Genomic DNA, 21,756 nt, shown 5'->3' with positions numbered 1-21,756 from the left:
CAATTTTTTGGTGCCATAATATTTGTGTAAAAAGGCCATTTACTACCTATTTTGTAAACAACAAGTTTTTGCTTCTTCTTTTGCGAATATCTCATTAACTATAAACGGTGCTGTGGGAGCAATTTCAGATTCGGAAGGAGCAAATTGGGAGCAATTTTTTGAGATATAAATCGCTAAGATACGTTAACATTCGGCGCCAACTATTTTCCGATAACCGTTGCGCAACCGTTGAGTGATTTCACTAGATTTGCTACCGCTCACCCAATAGGGTGTAGCGTTCAGAGTCAAATCTAGTAAAATCACTCAACGGTTGCGCAACGGTTGTGTTTCCTGAACGCAGCCATTGGCACACATCGAATGACGTGCTTCTGAAAATTACATTGCATGTTAGGTTTATTCTTATATCTCAACTCTGGAGAAAGTTACCGGTTTAAAGAGAGGACGCAGCGATCGGTGACTATGCATCCACCACCAATTGCTACCAATGTGTAATGCCATGGCATGACCTATTTCGCGCGGGAAGTGCAACTTGTTAATTTCTTTATGCAATGTATATACGAATTGTTGCTTTCGAAATCGTTTTATTGAGATGTTACAACAATCAGCATGCAAAGATTACATTGCGTCCAGAATCTTACAACGATATTCATTTATTTCAACATACTTGCTAATTACAATTGGCTTTTGACAAAATCGCTTATGTCAGATGAGAACGTCGTTGGTGCTCTAAAAGATACTCATAAAATACACTCAAGAACATTTCAATTTTATCCAAATACAGTTCCAAAGTTTTTTTGTAATATGTTTAACTATTCTTTCATTTAAGTTACATTTTTCATTTTCAATCATTTTTCCTTGCAATATATTATTAACGATATTTAATCATTGCCATTATATGACTTCTTTTTATAGAAAATAATTTATTTTTTAATACTAATAAATAGATTGCAGATTTTATACATTTATATTAGGTACATCTGATTGTCTGAAACTCAGTGTATTACAACCCAAACAGCACAAAAACGTCATATTTACGTCCGGAGAACGTACGTTCCGGACGTCGCCTATACGTCCTCGTTAAGATTTTTAAATGTCCTAGGGAGTTACTATTTACAAAGTGGAACGCCTTAAGAAGTTCTGTGACAACATTCTCAAAACGTTCCACTTCGTGAATAGGACCTTCCTAGGACATTTAAAGATCTTAACGAGGACGTAGGGGGACATGTGGATCTTTTCGGGACATCCTCCGAATGTACCGAACGTCCGGAACGTACATTCTTCAGACGTACATATGACGTTTTTGTGCTATTTGGGATAAAGTGAACAAATCTTTGTTTAATTTTTGTTTCTGAAAATTATTGGTATAAAATCTACTTTTACATAAATGTTTACACCGTACTAGTAAAAAATTTGAATATAATCCTTCGTATTTTAAATAAGGAAAATTAGTTGTTAGATAATCGAGGTATGCGTTTTTATATTCTTCTTGGAAAAATATATAAAAGTGACATTGATCGTGTATTTCATGAGTACCTTACTTTAAAGTGGTGCGTCTGTAAATATTACAACGTTTTTGACAACACTGATGATTATAGGAAATAATGTTTCCTACTGTCAGTGATTCTTACTTAATTACAGTTTCATCACAGCTCGATTATGTTTTCTCCGTTAACTTCTCGATAATTATTTGTGATTATATTGTACTGTGAATGCCTACGAAATTGCACTTTGAAGACTACAATTTATCATTATGTATGCTTTTTATTTCATCCAATACATCTTTGTTGTGTGTAAATGAATTATTTCTTCGAAACCAATTTTCAACTTACACCGATGGTAAAGTTTAGTCTTTAAATTGAAATAACGCAAACACAATCTTTTTTCGACACAGTATATCATAAACGATTTTTTGGAGGCGAAATATCAGGTGAAGTTATAGAAAAATGTTTAAACAGTTTCAGTAATTTACCACGTTTATGTACACATTGGTCCATTGAAAATCGAATGACTAATACCTTTATCTTCTGGGTAAATACAATTCCATGTTTCTTCTGTGTTTGTTGTTCGTTTACCGGAAAGATATTCCGGTTTTAAAACAATAATTTCATTATCAATTGTTCTTATCACCATATTTTTAACTATATTTTTATTACTGTTGAACGAAACTCAATTGCCCGCTTCAAGTTTATTTTCATAAAAGAACATAGAATGTTTGTACCTATCTATTAGATCGGTGCATATGAAAAGTCAGACTTTTTAGTGACATACAACATTCTATTGAATTTTAAATGAATTTTATTGGTCGAAGTAAGATCATGTTCTTTCATTAAAGAAACACGGGTATCCTCATTTCACTATTATCACAAACTTGAATGCTTGGAAGTAAGTAAATTTTCTAAATTGAAACTACAATTATTAATTGCAGTCTTTTTGCTGAATGATTATTTTTTATTAAAAGATAGTCGCTACCAGAATTTTAAATGAACATTCATAAAGCTTACATGAGTGTGACAACAAATTTTTAAATGTAAACACACATAAGAATTTCAGTGGAATTTTATCTGTATCTATCATCTATTTATATTTATTCAATGAAATCTTCAAATTTTACTGTCGAAACAAATAACACCTTATAAAAACTACAGAGGGTGCTCTAACTTACTACGCATGCGTAGATCGTTGTTAAATCTTTGAAAGGAAAAGATATCCCACAATTCATGATAAAACATTTATTATGTTTTTTTCCTGTCAAAAGAATAAACTAAAGAGTACCGTTAATTGTTTCTGTTACACACATATATGTAAATTCAGCAACTACATAATCCAGACAGTTTATGCAGAACGTATACGCGGTTTCATAGTCCACAAAAAGTTAATAATTTTTTTTCATAAAAGTGTGAGTAAGTGTACCAATCAATAAAACCGATCTTTCATAGGCACTGACCTAATAATAATTTGCGCACAGAAGATGGGACGTCGAAACAAATAATAAATAATATGAGGATGATGCCTCGATGACTTCGAACAGCTATAAGATGTTTTTACCGCATGTCGCATGTTTATAGTTCTACATAGTAATGAATCGAACTAAAGAATGTGCCACTTCGCTAGTTTTTAGTTAATATGTTTAATCGTCGATACCATTGTATCACCGTACGAGAGATATAAAAATAGATTTCTACACATCTTCCGTTAAGGATTTCATATTAAAAAACAACTCGCGTATCACTTGCGGTTAATGGATTGTCGTTTTTTTTAGATTCCTTTTTTTTCTGTCTAAGGTCTTAATATTGTACAAAATTCGCGGATATATTCGTTCTTGTAACGACATTTGCAACAACGCAATGTTTAATGAAATCTAAAGTCGATTTTATCGCTATGGTCGAAATGTTGTCGGTGTAATGATATGATATAGGCCACACTTACACGAACTTATGAACCGGTTACAAAGTAGAACACTACAATTTTTCAGACGGTAATTTGAAATCGTTATGATTTTTTAAACGTAATGCTGGATCCAAGCTAGCGTAATTACGATATATGAAGTGTTTGTCTTCTGAAGGGTTCGGTTAAATGGAGGTCTACTGTACCTACATTAGTATCTACTATCCGGTCATTTTTAAGCAGCTTCCGTTGTGCCATTTTCAGCGTTTAAGTAAAAACTTATCGGTTATCAGGTTCATTATGAACATACAAAAACAAGTAGATAATAAATAAGTAATAGTAACATCAGTTTATATTAGACGCAGCTTTCCTTGTTCTACAAATGTGTTAGTTTCATCACAAATCCACTAGCGTCTTCTATTCTATTTGAAAACTTTCTTTAAACAAAAATTTATAACGTAACCGCAATGACACGCTACCAGGAAATAAACCTGTTTGTTGAACTCGTTTGGAATATTGGTTATCTCTCATTCACCTGGAACTCTTACGCGATATTAAGAATGTGTTAAACACACGTTAGTTAAACAGTAGAAATATTTAGCGTTCTAATAAACGTCTCAGTAAACAACAAGTATTATTGGTACCTACATCAACTTCGTGATGTAACCATTTGATTATCAATGCTTCAATATTTCTTTAACTTTTGTGTGAGCAACCAAAATGTTCACGATTATTGAACAATTGGAGTACCCCAAACATTCTATTCTGACAGATTAGATTAACATAGATAATTTTACTTTCATACTTTTCCGAAGCTCTTAATTTTTCCTTCCTATAATAGATCAAGTGCTGTTTTAGACAAGAACTGAACAAATTGTGAAAGGAAATACAAAAATGGGTACCCGGTTGCCCACATAAGGGTTAAACGCGTAGATATGTAAAAGTTTTATTTACACTTTTGAATGAAACGTTATTTCTGGTACAACTCGATTAACATTTAAAATGGTAAAGCTGATTTTCAGAAGTTCTCGTTGGAACCATTTATGAAAGTTAGGCAATTGTTTTCAGATATTTGGTAATTGGTATAGAGAGTCTTAATATAATTATTACCGATCAAACTTCGTCGTCTGCTATGTACAATGGCGTCTCTTCACTCTTGGTGAAATCCTTGAAATTTTCACTAACATATTCGTCTATTTTTTGATTCCCCGACACGCCACATTCCAGCATAAAATTTTCTATTATCCCGGAATCTTGGTTACATTTTTCATGTTTGTCTAGGCGATCCGTTGGACTTTCGTTACCGTTCTCCGGAAGGTTTTCCAATTCGGGTTCCTCGAGCAACGCGTCGTTCTCGGTCGGCCCTTCGAAAGAATTTGTCTTGGCGATTAGCTTGTCGATATCGATCCTGTGGCTCTCATCGGAAATAACTGCTCGATTTCCCTCGGTGTCAACCGTCGTAGCTGTGAAATATTTAAATTCCGAGTCGTCGCCGCTGCTCTCGATCACCGCTTGCGTGTTCAACGAGTATCTGCTCGAGTCTTTTTGGTGTTTGTCGAAGGATTGCCTTCTATTGTCGTCCGATTTCGATTGATACAGTTTCGGTTGACGCTGCCTTTTCAGAATCTCACCGCTGCTCGCTCTTGATCTGATTCCCGCGTCCTCGAAAAGGTATTTAGTGCAATCGACGCTGAATCTGTCGACAGACAATTTCCTGGAATGAATAAAGTAATTGTTACCGTTTTCTATATTTATTGCATACGTTAACTTCAACATTTCGAGTCAAGATAAATGTTAGATAAATTCTTATCTGATTCTGAGCTTCCACTGTGGACGTGTCTTAAATTGACTAGCATTATAGAAATTTGTTGGAAAATTAATACATCAGATGAAAAGTATAAATTGAAAAATTATGAAATGAAAGTAAACATGCGCGTAGCCAGTGGAGGCACTTGCCCCCCACCCCCCATTGAGGGAAAAAAGCCACGTATTTTACTATTTTGTCATTAAGAATTAGTTAAGTACCAGATTGTTAAGTTTGTAATTTAAATAAATATCTGAGGTTTGTAGTAAGTATTCCATGTAGGATATATGTTACCTGTAATCTCCCCTGCGGAAATCAGGACTCCTTCTAAATTCCAGGCTCGCTTTTCGTTGACCCATTAATCTTTCAATCCTACGTTCACTTCCAATTTTATCGAAAGACATTTTATGGAAGCTCGGCGAAGAAATCTTGCGAAAATCTCTGGGAGATATTTTCGTGAGATCTTTCGTTGCAGTTAGTTCCTCGAACAGTCTTATGTCTATAGAGTTTCTTTTTCTTGATACAAAATCACCTGGATAGTTGTCGAGATAGTTACCGTATTCGTGGAAAATAAAGGGCAATATATTTAACTTAAGACCTTAATAATACTTTATAAAGTTTTATGTTTCCTTCTATACAGTATGTTCCGCAATGAAACTGACAAAAACATTATACATATAGGTACAGAATGAGTCTATTGCCAGGTTGTAAAAAGTTAAAAATAAAATAGTATGATCACATGTTTTTGAAGTACCGGTATATACAGGGTGTAACAAAAATGTTGGAGGACTCTGAAATGGGAGACACGTGAAGTGATTTGAAACAAGTTTTTCCTTAGCAAAAATATTATCCGAGGCTTTGTTAACGAGATATTGACGAAAAACCCCGCCCAATCAGAGCGCGAGTCTGCCGGACGAATTCTTACGGTAACGTTAGCTACGCGCTACGATTGGTTGCTAACGTTACCGCGGGAACTCAGCTGGCAGACTCGCGCTCTGATTGGTCGGGATTTTTCGTCAATATTTCGTTAATAAAGCCTCGGATAACATTTTTGCTAAGGAAAAACTTGTTTCAAATCACCTCACGAGACTCCCATTTCTGGGTCCTCCAATATTTTTGTTACACCCTGTATATCTTTCGTGTACCCTTTAATTAGAAATACTGATCAACTTTTTGAAATTTTGTGATGAATTTTTCTACGTACAACGGATTGTATACAGAGTCGGTCAATAAGAACTATTATTTAAAATAACTCATTACCTATTGGTTGTATAAAACAAACGTTTTAAATGAATTATTATATATTACATTTGAAGGGACTCAGAGGACTCATCAGATGGATGCAATGTGACTTTTAATTTCTTATATTTTCTGAGATATCAAGATAACTTTGAGTTCTTTAAGGTTAATTATTTTTGTAATGTTGTGTTGTAGTCGATAATAAGACAAATTTAACGACATATTTTAGATAACAGTTTTTATTAACTCACCCTGTATACTGTAGATCTACTGTGATTTCATACAGAAATGGCGTAGCATTAGTAGACTTGATTTCATATGATGTTGTTCGGATTTATATAAAAAAACAAATTCCATTCATTCCATGTCATTAATCCATTTTTGCATCAATACGTCTCTTTTAATGTAAATGTCCACAGTTTGTGTAAAATTTAAATAAGACTGTAAAAGTAAAGTGACCAGAAAATAAAAAACTAATGAATTAAAGAAACTGTTCTTTGCAAAAATGTATCTTTAGTAAGTTTTTTATTTTACAGTGATTTTATTATAAATCGAAATGGTCAAAATGGTCTGTTAGATATGCTACAGAAATTTGTTAGGTTCCACCCGACATACTGTATACTGGACTGTACAACAACGTCGTGTCTTTATAATGACTGACCTGATAGATTAGGCGAGTAACCACGAGTGGATGGTGACCGTATCGATTCATCTACCTCTTCGACGTACTCAACTTTCGTCTGACGAAGTAGTTGATGTCGTCTAGCAGTGTCTGACCTGTCCTTCACTTTCAGTGTAACTGGACCTTTGTTAGGAATGTGCAAATCCATCGCCATTGAAACTTGGCTGCCACCCATCTTCTGCTGTTCCAAACTTTCTCTACTTGTCTGTTAAAGGTGTATTAAATATATTGAATGACTAAGAATATTGTTGTCTGTAATTATTTGATTTTTATGATACCGCATTTCTTATGATAAACGATTGTAATAGTGTTTAAACTATTGACTTCATGAAAAAATATTCAAAGAAAGTTTGTACCGTTGTAGTTGTGCAATCTGCTAGAATAGAATAAATACTTGAATTTTGGTATCTTATTTTTAAGATCGTTTCAACGTCGACTGTTTTTTTAAAATGCAACAGACATTCCTATGCCAATATTGTGTTAGATAAAACAAGTAAATTTTACAGTTTATCAACTTATAATATATTTTAATTTATAAGATATATTGTATGTCTCGGAGTCGGATAATACAATCGGGTAGTAGGTTATTTTCCATGCAAAAACTAATCGAAAATATAGAATAACATTTTTTCCTACGATGTTTTGTTTCCGAGATAATCGAATTTTTAAATTTGCTGAATACATGTTCAATTATTAAATAGAATTATATTTCAAGCCTCGTTCTTCAAGATTACCTGTAGTAATCTACTTCGGCTTTACAATTCACAAAGTTTAGATATTTTTAAATTTCGCGCGCTGTATCCAGTCTCCGTGAACCTGTGCGCCTTCCGTTCATTGTTCTTCGTTGTGCTCAGACGTTCACACGTAGAATTGTTTTCCTTCAGAAAAGTTACATTTATTTCTCTTTATTTCCATTTATAACTATGATAAAGGGCAAAAACAGGAAGCGTTTATCGAGAAGTAGGGACAGGAGTAGAGAGAGAAGCAGGGCAAGAAGACCCTACGACGTTAGAAAGAGGCTAAAACTCATCGAGAAAACTTTGCTTTATCTGTTAAGGGGCATCGCAAATAAAACGTCTAGGAAGGAAAAAACAGATTCCTCAACAAAAATCATAATAGCTCTTTACCTGAGAATTCTGAAAATTTAAATGCTGGCAAGTAAAAATATCGAGCAAGCGTAGCTGGCAGTGGAAGATAGGTTTTTTCGGCGGCAGAGCCTCTCCACAAGGAAGGTCATACGCCGATCACTTTTATGACTGAGAGATCTTACTCACGAGAGCAGACAAATCAGTACATTTATTTTTTCGTTTCCTTTCTGTTTTTCGCTTTTAGACAATGCTCTGCAGACAGATAAGGAAAATGTTCCGACGCATAAAGACGAGTCGTCAAAGAGCAGTTCAGTTGACGGAAAAGCGGTCGAGATCATTACGCTGGAGGAGGAGGTTCTCGAAAGAATGGGAGAGAACCCAACCGTTGCATCTCAGAAAGATCATGACTTTCATCCGGAATTAACACAGAGATGGAACGGTTGGTTAACTAATGGTCTAAAGGCAGAGGATAAAGAAATAACATTAAACAAATATTGCAAGAGGGGTTCGTGCACATTGGAAGCACCTATAGTTAAAAAAGAATTTATAAAAGCTATTTGTGAAGCCACATTGAGAAGGGATGAATATTTCATGCATACTCGGAATTCAATTGGTTCAGCTTTATCAGCCTTAGGCTCGACTATATCTATGCTACTTTCTGAGGAAGAGGAGGATGTAGACAAACTGGAATTGTCGAAGATATTGTTCGATACGGGAAAAATTCTTACAGATGTTTTTTATACCCGATCGAAGGCTAGGAAAGCGTATATTTCTCCCACTTTATCCTCGAAAAAACCGTTGCTTGAAAAAGCTCCCATTGACCAATTTCTATATGGTTCAAAAATGGGCAAATATAATTACAATCGAACTTCACGTACAGGTACGTTTGTTTGATTGTCAATTATAAGTTGACGCGTCTGTTCATTACATTCCGTTTCTACTCTATCGTCACCACAAATGCACGCATACTTAACGGCAACTGGTTTTTCTCGAAAACGAAACCTCGTACGATGTAAATTTATTCTTCTTTTTCGACATACTTTTTCTTATAGAATCACCTCCTGTACAGTTGTACTATCCGACCTGAGACACACTGTATAATAGATAAGTAATCTGGAAAGATTAAAAGTGAAATAACAGAACGCGAACATTTGTTGACAAACACTAATTTAGGTGTAGTTTGACTTATGTGTCTCGACTCCCCACTCTATGTTTCATAGGTTCAGCAAGCAATTATGAATATAACTTTTCACGTTTGAATGACTGGTCAGGTATTGCTACCTATTTATGGAACTTACGTAAACGGGTGATTGGATAATATTTCCTGATTCATTATTATAGAATTACGAGCTTTTAATTATGTAAATATGTGTATGATATAATAAGTACACTAAGTATGAGGCATTTAAATAGATTCTATAATAGACAGATATGTTCCAAAAGCCTTAGTGCATTAATTAAAATAGAAATCTTTTGCGTGACATTGATAAATTTTGTTATGAATTATTCATGGTTCCTTTTGACGAAATACATTTTACATAACGATTATGCGAAATCTAGAAATATCTTTGATATTCGTTTTTCAAGATGACGACAAGAACGACACTGGAAACATTTAGTTTCACGAGTATATACTTAATCACCTTCTTTATCACAAAGGGATTGTACATTGTGGTTATTAATTACATTTACTTGATATGCCCCCCTGTAACTATTTTCTTTGTCCAGAATTGAAAATCAAGATAAAAACAGACAGTTCGATTTAATTTTGTCATTCACAAGGTGTATCGGAACTGTTTCCAGGGTTTGTATAATTATTGTAAACAGAATATAATACTGTTGTCATGATACTTTCCTATAATATTTCTGGTTTTGTATTTGTACAATATTCGTGAACACGTAGAAAATGTAAACACCGTTTGAGCGTTTAATTGTGAAGTACACTGTAAAATATAGGTTAATTTATTTGTTTTTATACCTGATGAGTACTGTAGCTAGGATTGTCAACGGAGAGAGCATGTCTTTGTAATAATTCTGGGTTCAACAGTGCGCATCCAGCGTATTTTGGTGTTCGTTTACGGGGCGATTTCTTATCTACTAGACTTGGCGCGCTGGGACTCTTCTTAATGGAATGACCAGTCTGTTTGTCACCCAGTTCCTTTGAAAACTGCACAAATTCCGCTGTCAACTGTTTCCTCAATACATCATGTATGCTTGGGCTTGGACTTCTATTCACTCTAAACACACCAAGCTGGTGGTCCCATTTGGTCGTCTGACTAGATATGGATCTTCGGTTACGTTGATTTTTTATGCTCTTTATTGTCGACGTTTGGCTAAAGCGAAAACGTGCTGGTACCACTTTGGCAGCGTTATCGCGTGCCTCGAAGGTCATTACGCAAGCTGCTACTACGATAAATCCTGTAAATTTGTACAGTGTGTTTGGTATGTATTGTATGAAATAAGGTATATTATACAGCAATAATAGTTCGAGCAGCTTTATTATTATAGAATTTAACCAAAATGTATTAAACTCATCACATAATGTCAAATATGATTATGTAAATAAATTTTTGATTTAAATTAAAGGTATAAAATAAAATAGTTTATTTATTTGATGGGTAAAAGTGTTTTAGCAATTTATTTATTTGTTATAATTTTGTCTTATTCGATAATTTAAAATTTTACAGCACCACGCACGAAATCTATTTTGACAACGTATAGAAAATAAAATAAGACGCACTTTTTACAAAGGATATTGAAAACTATTCTGTAGTGTAGATGCAAAATGTGAAAAGTGGTTATCTGTTATCGTACGCTACTTCGTAGATCAGAGACTATTTTCTATCATTTTTTTTTTAAATTTTGATTTCTATTTTCACAAGTGATACATAGAACAAGAAAGTACAAACTGATACAGTTTACTATTAATCGTCAATAAATTTTGTATTATTATTTATAACAACTTCGAACGATAGGGATAACTTTAAGGTAAACCGTTACAAAACGAGAATTCCTTTCTTTTATAGAATCATTTTTCCAGTAAAAAGTTTTGTACGCTCCAAACAGCATGCAAAGTGTCTAAAGAAATGTCAAAAGAGTATGACAGGTAAAGTATGACAACGTGACGCATTATGAATATTATGACCATGGAACAAGATCATAAATATTATCGGTCTCTAGATTTCGTACTTTTATGCACTTATGTACCTAATACAATATAACACATTTATGTTCTCAAATATAATAAAATGTATGTTATAATAATGATTTCATACAAGTGTTATTTTATTCCTATTCGATCAAAATCCTTAGTAAAAAATATCTATGTTTGCATAATTCTTTCTCATAGAAAATACTTTTGAGAAATCTGAATTTGAATGAATATTAGTAGTCTAAATATTAAATTGTTCAGTAATACTGATAAAATAACAGTTCTCGTATTTGAGTACTAATCATATTTCAGAAAAGAATACAAGAAAGAAGATAAAAAATTGTTTATACTTTTAAGAAAGACATTCGATGCTTAAATTCTACTTATAAAAATTATTTTAGAGGAAAGATATGTATAGTATGTGATAACATTAAAAATAATAAATTCTAATTGATGACTAAAACCACATAACTTGTATAATAGTTTATTTATAAACCTATCTTTTTATTTCATACGTATTTTGACGTGTTACGCAGGTACAAGTTCTTCGGATATTAGTATTAAACCGTTTCGACACATAAAAATAATTTCGTACCATACTATAATTGTTTATGTTATTTAAAAAATATTTAATTTCTGAAAACTTGGTAGAATAATTATATTCAATTTTCAAGAAATGGTGTACTGTAAGCCTCCATAGCTCAGGGGTTAGAGCACTGGTCTTGTAAACCAGGGGTCGAGAGTTCAAATCTCTCTGGGGGCAAATTAAATTTTTCTTTTTTTTTTCTTGAAATATGAATCATTTATGTATAGTCCTAAACGTAATACAAAATCATAAGAAAATGTTTTGTATGTATGAAATACTATTCAATAATCATCATTTTACATTATCATATTGTTACTTAACTACAGAGCACCAGTTATTTCATCTAATTGTGTTCGGTTCTCTACAGTGTTATTAAATATGTATACTTTTATAAATAATATATGCATTTAAATTACATTTTTGCATATTAGTTTTAGAACAAGTTTTATCTTTAACAATTAGGTAGAATCGAACATATTGAATTCAAATCACAAATAATGAGTAAAAATCAAATTTCCTTTTATGTTTTTATATTAATTTTTATTCCGTTAAAAATTGTAAGTAGATTGTGCTATTAACTATAAATTTTTGGTACTTCCGAGTTTTTGATTATTTTTATTTATATATTATTAAAAGATCATATACGAGTGGATAGCGTAATTTATTGTTAAGATTAGGAACATGGAATGATAGATTAAGAAAGAACAGCACACACACACACACACGCACATATATATTGTATATATGTGTGCTGTTTTTCATGATATATTGTATATGTAGTAGATATGTATAGTGATTGTTATCGTTACCTCCTACACCCATAACGATTGGTCCAGCGTAACTAAGGTTGTTGAGATGAAATCCACGTGACTCATTCTTCACTCTTATAGTCAGATTACCTCTGACTTCTTGCGCCACGGAAAGCTGATCGGCGAAGTATCCTATGCAACACGCATGCTTTGTTTTAGTAGTATGAGCCAAGGAATATAATTACGTTACGAGGAATACGAATGTGGCTATGTTTGAACAAAAACAATAATTGTATCGTTATATTAATTATTATTATACCTAAGAGGATTATTTATCTAGCTCTGAAAAAGTGAGTCTTAGACAGCAACTTATAAGTAGACTGTGGATGTTTATACAAACGTACCTAGATATTTAAGGTCTAATTTATAAAGATTGGAATCAATTAGAAATTTAATTGTTTATTGTTAGGTATCATATAAAAGAAGAATCCTATAAAACTGCATTAAATATTTTAGTATATTGAGTTCTAAAAACGTAGTATAACTCTATAATAGTTTACTCATCACATTCAATCACTCTCTCAGATAATCTAGATTTATTTGGTTTTATAACTGTAAAACATTTTCAGTTTTTGACTAATTGTACATAGATACTACAAGCAATACGCAGAAATGGGAACTATATGTATACCAATTATTTTGTTGTTTCCCTCCTATTGCTGTTCAATTGTATGTATATTTTCTTACGTTGAGTATTTAGTTATAGGAAATTTATAATTAAATTTTAAACAACATTATTAAATAATAATAACAGCATCCTTAGTGATTTTTAATTTTACAAAGGCTTTTCGAGAAGTATCTAAAGATATCACATTAATAATGAAATATATTAGAAGCAAATAATTTATATGATGCAATCCATCATGACAAGACAGACAAGAAAATATAGACAAATTTTTTTAATACGAGAATTCATTTGATATGATTTCGATTGTAATTATTTACGTGACATTGGTACAGTTGTTATCAGAAGACAATGTCGTAAAATAGACAATGTATAGGGTAAACTTGCCTAAATTGTACCCGTGGTATATCTTCAAAAGTTTACTTTGCATTCGATAAGTGTTTTAATACTTGTGAGTGGGAGTGTATACGTATACGAATAAAATTTAATAAACAGTTCCATGATTAAAAACCGCTTCAGTTTCCACTGGAAAGGAGAGTGGGGAAGGTCTGGTGGCGAAAGTAGAACTAGTAGTAGTCCGAGGTAACTGGGTGTATAAAAATAACTTTTTCCGTTACGTATATAATTTTCTGGAACAAAATTTCCTGAAAGTTACTATACATGTTCCAGAGTTTAGTAGAATTCCTTTTTTAATGTATTTAAATATCAACATAAAAGTATAATATTTTAATAAAAATTCAGTAATAAAACCGCAAAACAGTACTCTGATTCTATCAGATTTTATTGACAACGCCGATATTTTAGACGTCACTGTAAATATAAAAAGACGTTTATTTTAGCAATTGAACCATACGGAGATATTATCTGAGACAATAACGTCCGCAATGTCTAATAATATTGAACGAGGCTCAGAAGATAAATTTATTCATTTGTGTGCATACAAAATATATTCATAGAAACAAAATTATACTTATTTAGTTATTATATATTTATTAACAATATATTCTATCTGCGATAGAAATTATTATAAAGAAGATAACGGTTCTGTAAATGATTATTAATTTTTGTTGAATATGTATTAGTAGATTGGTGCACATGAAATGTCGTTTTTCTGGAGACGGAATTTGGTGGGTCAATAACATCCATTCAATTTCGTTCGACCGTTCATTGTCTTGGAATCGTATTAAAAAATGTAAAAATGTAAAATACGCAAAACTATAAGTGTTTTCAATACTAACAAGATTTACAATAGAAATATTAAAACCTCATTATCGCAAGATTTCACATGTCGACAATGACCGTTTAGAAACTTCAAGGATTAGATATACATATTAAAATATGGAACCCATTTCCTAGCACCTACGGATTTTCACTTTTTCAAACATTTTGACAATTTTTCGACGAACACATTATCTCGAAATGAAGAAAGTGGAAAAGCAACCTTTCAAGAATTTTGGAATTCTAGAATTAATGATTTTTATAAATTTGGAATAATGAAATTGATAAAAGGGTACACAGAATCGTGTGGAAATTATTTTCATTGAATACATGATGTATTAAGGAAACTAACTCGGGTTAAAGTTTCGGTTGTGAAAACAATTTCATAAGATGCAGTAATCTATAATAATACGTATTTAGGTACGTATTCTTCGTAAACAAAATTCATCCATGCAATAGAGTGAATAGATTAAAGAAGTTATTTAATACTACGGATGATGTGTGGTTTACACTTCTTTATCAGAATCGCTCCATGTATAAATTATACAATACAGAACATGCTAATGGAAAGCATTTTAGTATTCCCTAAAGGATTACTCACCTATGGTGGCCATGCAAGCTCCTAAAAGCATTAGCAGCAGCCCAATTCCGAGAGCTTCGCAGGCGTACCACAAACACCGTGTTGTCATCTTGTCTCTCACAACCTATTCGATGTAATTACTTCTGTTAACAGTTAATAACCTGATTTATGCGGATTTTATGAGAATTATTGTAATAATTTTGTCATAAATATTTTAAAATACCTCTTAAAAGCTTCACTACAATAAAGAAAGTTTCGTTTAATTGCTAGTTTATAAAATAATCTAGAACTAGTGAGATTTGCATAAGAGTCGGCAGTCAATAGGACTAATGAAATATTCATTTTAGAGTTCCCTGTTTAGAAGAAGTTATAAATGTACCTGGACATTCCAGTGTGCACCTGGACCGCAGGCTCTTCTCTGCGTCCCTTGATATTGGATGCTTCCTTGGGGCATTTTGCGCTAAAGTTAAATAAATTCTGCATTATTCAAGGTGTAGTAGCGGATATAATTAAAAATTCTATTAAAATGGATAAGTTTACGAGATGAGACGAATCCTTATCCTTATATACAGGATGTCCCGAAATAGCTTCAACTCCCGGAAATTAGGGGTTCCTGGGATGATTTGAAACAACTTTTTCCTTAGCGAAAATGTTATCCGAGGCTTTGTTAACGAAATATTAACGAAATACCCCGACCAATCAGAGCGCAAGTCTGCCGGCCGAGCTTCCGCGGTAGCGTTGGTCAAACCGACCTCGTAAGATCGTCCAATCGCCTTTCTTATCGTTGTTGCGCGCGCACCTCAAACCGATGAGTCAAGTGAACAACTCGCGCCTTGGCACTGCCAGTAATTCGGAAATTCGGAAAATTTAGTGAAGTCGGTAAATTCAAGTTATCAGTCGTGGACCACGAAGCAGTCATTGTAACGTAAATTTGGCATCGTGTAAACTGTAGAAAGGAAAAATTTCACACTAATATTACCTGCGCCGTGGTAAAAATATTACGATTCTGTAAATTCGCTTCTGTAATTCTGTTGATTTACGAGTTCTTGTCGGTGATATACTCGAAAGACAATTATCCATTCATTTGTGCAATTATTAAGGCAGAAGTCGGAATTTACGAAATCGATTGTCTCTCTCGTGCATCGCGTATACATACACGGTTCTCATTGCTTGTGCGAGTGCACGGACACAGCTCACGGCCCGCGGAGTCTCCCCCCTTAACGCATTTTCTTCGATAATTCGACCATATGCATGGATAATGCGACAGGTTTTTAATCGTTCGCGTAAGTTGGATCGAACAAAGAGATCGTATTCAGCGGTATACAAGGACGCACCTCCGAAAGAATGGTTGTACGAGATGTGTCGAACTATCGAAGATGAGTTCTTCGTGAATCCTATTGTCAAAATCCGCGGATAGAACAACGAGGTAACGTGTGAATCGCCTGGTAAAGGTGAGTAGACTGAATAATCGCGTAAATCGTATTGCATGTATCGATAGACTGAATATCGAATCACCGTGTAAATTATAGTGTATCGAACTTTAGATAGAATATGCGTTCATTTTTTGTTATATTCATACAATGTTTTCAACTTTTTTCACATTCCAATCAGACCTCTTCGCTGTCCAGTGCCTGGAGGCATAAACCTAATCCAAGATAACATAAGTAATATCTATTCAAGGGGGTTGTAACCGGCCCCAACAGCTAGTCTGTCGAGTTAGAAACCAGTAAGTAAAAAAGAATGGTTAGAATTTATAAAAAATTTCCTGCACTCCATTCTACCAAATTTATATCAAGTCAGTTCCATCCGCACAACACACGTTTTGAAATGGAGCACTAGATCGTTCAGTACCTCATTTCATTTAGCACAAGGCGAGACACCCCATGCATTGGGTCGCTTTAATTCAACTGCGTGATACGTATATGTATAGTACCTGTTACAGCTTTTACCACCCTCTCTTGCTCATTCACTTTTACATAAGGGTGGGCAGGTAGAGCCGGGCGTGCACAATGTGTTCGTGTAACGTTATCTAGAAGCTTTCCTCGTGTGCGTGGGTCACACTCGCGTCCGGCTCACATACATCGAATACAGAAGCATTGTTCGCAATTGTCTGATATCTTCCAGCGTGGAAAGTTCACGTTTTGCATCGATCCAAATCCTTTTTTACGGGCTCCTTTGCAATATCTGTTTACAACTGGAAACTTAAATAATGGGCCTAACAACATATTTCAAGATCATTGAAACAGGTGCTGATGACCATGTTCTCAATAATGACCAAGATTATACATATATCTTAATATTATAATTATTATGTGGCACCTATACACACAACTTACAATGGAAGTGGTATAAAACAAGTTTTGTTCTTTCAACTTGAAAAACGTGCAGTTTTCAGAATTGTCTCTGTTTTATAACTTAAACATCATGTATGCTTAATAAACAAAATGAATCAACTTAAATCATAGAATATCGTCAGTATATCAAAGAAGTATAAATTTCAGGTTTTAACTAATTTTTTTACAAAATTGGTCACGCTATTTGTTAATATCCCGTCGAGGTACCTCAAATTAAAAAAAAATTCATCGCTCTACGTTAATTTGTTGCACAGACAACCTGAATTTTCCCGAGTCCACCAGATAAAACGCGCGAGGTCAATTTCGGGCAGCACGCGCTTGTTCGCGCAGCGGTCTCTCCCCACTCCGCCTTCGCCGAGCAGTATCACGTTTGCATACAATACATACCGCAACTTTGGGATCTTTAAGCAGAAACTGACAAGGGTCGGTTTTTGTTATGATGAAACAATTTAAAGACTGAATTAAAAACACTTTAATAATTCCAATATGGTACCATAAAAGAGGCGGACGCATCCAGTGTGCTATTATATTGTATAAAATGAAATCGGAACTAGAATTTTCATTTGTATCACACTTGCACCAAAACCTGCAATTAAATTTCAGAATCATTGGGTACATTTAACGTAACTGTATTTCTTGCAATTTCACCTCACTTATTGCTTTTTTAAAACACGTCGACGCATTAGTGCATAAGAAAACGTATTGTTCCTCGCAAAGAAGCGCATTTCCTCCATTAATGTTTTCCTTGAAGACATTAGAGTCGCGGTGTTTACGGTACTAAAGCTATGACGATTTATTCCACATTGGTCAGAGTAAAAAGGGGTAGAAAACAGTTTTGTTATTTCGGCCACGGCTGTATGATAAATTATGCAAGAAGCGCAATGCACAGACGCGTGGCCCATAAGATGCCCCAAGCCGACATTATGCTCGCCGTGCATACCACACTCATATTATCTCCCTCTAAATTTCTTATCTCGCGTTCCATGTGAACATTTCTTGTTTGCACGGTTCATGGCGGGAGATGAAGTTCAACCCAAAAAACGGCACCACGTTTTGCATGTTAAAAGGTCATCCCTCTGTGATACCCCAAAAATGTATCACTTTCTATGAAATTTTTCTATGTAGAAGATAACTAATTTCTAAGGTTTGTTAGTGTATTATTAAATGTAAATAATGAAAAGGAACAATTTTTTAAAACTTTTTGTCGTGAATATAGGCATAAGAAAATGACTCTTTGAAAAAAAAGAAATAACAAATTTTAGAGGATTCTTAATTAATACGAGTGTCACGATCGCCTGTTCCAGAATTATTATAATAAATGACAAAGTAACAATGTGATGTGTGTTCAAGTATGAAAAATCGAAATGTTTTAACCATTTTATGATGTCAAAATTATAAACTTTTTAATAACAAATATGATCGTGGTCCCTGTCAGAACCACTGTTGGGTCATCGAGACGGTCACCAAACCGTTATAAACGGGGATTTCTGGGCAGCTGTACATCACGTGTTAAACACTCGCGGTCCTCAAGGCCGTTCCTTATTATATTTGGTCGCTGACTTCCAAAAATCCAAGAGACAACATACACCTACATCCCACTTCTTCCAACTCATACTACCACCTGTTGAACCACCTACACCTACACCAATAAAAATTCTGTATTTTCCACCAATCACGAGTCGAACCGTTTCAGCAAGCATCTATACATTTACCCATTCACCAGAACACATTCAACCGTCAATCAGAACACATTTAGCAGTCAGAACACAACCACTGCATACGTCCACATATACCATATTGTTAAGTTTACATTAAATTCGAAGTGTTACTAAGTTGTGTCACAGACACTCCCAGCTATCTCTAGAAAACAAATTGTTAATATATAAAATGATCATCAAACCTATTTGGACGTATGGCATCGAGCTATGGGGAACAGTCGTTAGTAGCCACGTTAAAAAGATTGAAACAGCACAGTCCAAAATATTACGTACGATAGTCAATGCTCCGTGGTATATCCGTAACGAAGCTCTTAGAAATGACCTTGGAATCAAATCGGTTAAAGAATAAATAGAACGTTACTCGAGAAGATATAAAGTCAGACTAGACAATCATCCGAACAACACAGCGAACAATTTGCTCAAAACACATATTACAAGAAGGCTAAAGAAAACACATCCGACTGAGCTTATATCCTGACAACAACGCAGCTTTCCCAAACCCAGATACGATCCAATGGGAGAGTATCTACATGCTAACTGTATCAAAACGACAGAACAATTTACCTAATGTTTGTAAAAAAACAAATTCTAAATTAAACGGGGGAATAAAAAAAAAAAAGTCATCTAACTCATATATTACCACAGGCCATCACACCATCCTTTTTAACGAGCTCCTCGGTATTAATTTACCTCGGTATAAATTAACGAGCAGTGGCAAATCACGAACTTATTGCGAGTCGTCGCAACAGAGATTTAACGTTACATCACTGCTTATATTTGGTTATTAGCGATGATACTGTACGATGGTTGTCTTATAAAGTGTTAGGTTTTTATTATAAAGTATTGAGTTACTTAGGAAAGAGAATAGTTTTGAAATATGCTTATTATTACTGAGATTTTTACTGAGAGTATCTCTAATTTGAAATTTCGAACGAGACATGGTATATTTGGGGCAGTTTAAAAAGATGTGCTTTACCGTTATTTGGCAATTAAATATATACATTCCAAATTGGAGGATCGGATTTAGAGGGTAAATATGAATGTTTGCGTTTCGTGTGGCCTAGTCGGAGTCTGTTTAATATTATTTATATCTGCTTGTAGTACAGAATATGTTATTATATAATATTATAGTATAAACCACAATAGTGCAACAAAGACATATTATTACCGATGTTGTTCAGAATGAAGTTAGTTGTACTTGGTATTAATATAAGAAATAAATTACAAAATATGAAGTCTAGAAATTTTCGATAAGCGACTTATAATCTTAATTATATTATTCTAAGTGAATTTAAGAGAAATTGGAAGTTACATAGTTGGTAGTGCTTCTAATCATTGGTTTGTAAATTCGTATTACCAGTTGCACTCTTTATTTCATTTATTGCAGCATTATTTTAACTTTTCTCTTGCAGAAATATATGTTAGATTATCTGCTACTCTGCAGTAGTAAATTAAAAGATGTTTCGGCATTTTTCATTTTTGATATACAGGTGATTCTAGATGTAAAAATAAGTCGAGAAAGAAGAATAAAATTTTCGTGTACGATGATTCGTTCTCGAAATAATTGAATTTGAAAATCTGCCATATACGTTTGCATTTGAATGGAACTTGGCTAACGCATCTGTTTATTACAGTCCGTTTCTACTTACTGTCAGCAAGAATACATATTAGATGAATATTAGAATAAAATTTGTTTGTATGTTCGCCATAACTCTAGCTTTGCAAAATAAAAAAAATTCTCCAAGTAAATGATATTTAGTTTGATAAGATATATCCGAATAACAAAAAATGTCTCTTTCCAATTTTAAAAATATAAGAGGGCCCACTTATCCCCCTAATAGTTGCCCAAAAAAACGTTGTTGCATTCTAAACGGTTAGCCCCTCTGTCCCATTCAATTTAAAAGAAAAATGAAGTCGACATTTGCAATAGTTTCTCAGAAAACAGCCTGTAACACTTTGTTTGGGCCACCCTGTATGTAACGAGGAAGAAGCCTATCACATGTTCTGAAAATTTCATTAAATAGACGACACGAAGATTGGACCTTCTCCGTGATACATAGTGTGTACGTCATGCAAAACTCGCTTAACTCACCTTCCCGCCTCTCCAGGTTTGTTATCGTACCATCTTCATCCCCTCTTTCGGCTGGATCACTTTTTTCGATTCTCCCTTGCCGAATCGCGGTTACAAATGATCGAAACAGTTTATAATAAATTTACAAGGAATGGTATCGATAGGTGATCACACGCTCGAACGCCAGGAAACTCTACAAACGATCGATCCCCTGTGATTGACCGTACGGGGGTGATAATTGTTGTGCTTCGAGCGGTTGCATTTTTATTTCGTCACGTGGGGCGTCGTGAATCACCCCGGGCGACTGTTCACGATGTCGAGACGGCCGCGAAATGCACTCCGACCTGTGTCTCTTGTGTCGCGTTTGTCGTTTCAACGAGTCCCCTTCAGGTTGTCCATTAATTACAGAATTAACTCGCTGTGTCGCCGCCAAGCAGACGCCAATTA

At 34.1% G+C, this 21,756-nt stretch overlaps 1 protein-coding gene and 1 non-coding gene across 2 annotated transcripts; one reads left to right on the top strand and one right to left on the bottom strand.

The window, feature by feature from the left end:
- Positions 1-4,497: 4,497 nt before the first annotated feature.
- LOC107190839 lies at positions 4,498-21,379 on the bottom strand. The gene is made up of 8 exons (XM_015579724.1): positions 21,331-21,379; positions 15,546-15,626; positions 15,188-15,290; positions 12,744-12,875; positions 10,176-10,615; positions 7,083-7,314; positions 5,483-5,735; positions 4,498-5,098 (listed from the first exon to the last, which is right to left on the bottom strand). Exons 2-8 carry the CDS (start codon positions 15,618-15,620, stop codon positions 4,498-4,500), a joined length of 1,836 nt encoding a protein of 611 aa, XP_015435210.1. The 5' UTR covers positions 15,621-15,626; positions 21,331-21,379.
- Positions 12,039-12,111, top strand: Trnat-ugu. The gene has a single exon. It is a non-coding gene; the product is annotated as a tRNA-Thr (tRNA).
- Positions 21,380-21,756: the final 377 nt, after the last annotated feature.

Source organism: Dufourea novaeangliae, unplaced genomic scaffold, assembly GCF_001272555.1.
Source record: "Dufourea novaeangliae isolate 0120121106 unplaced genomic scaffold, ASM127255v1 scaffold205, whole genome shotgun sequence".
Classification (NCBI taxonomy): Eukaryota; Metazoa; Arthropoda; class Insecta; order Hymenoptera; family Halictidae; genus Dufourea; species Dufourea novaeangliae.
Note: the sequence above shows the minus strand (reverse complement) of the source record. Positions and strands in the feature narration are given on the sequence as shown.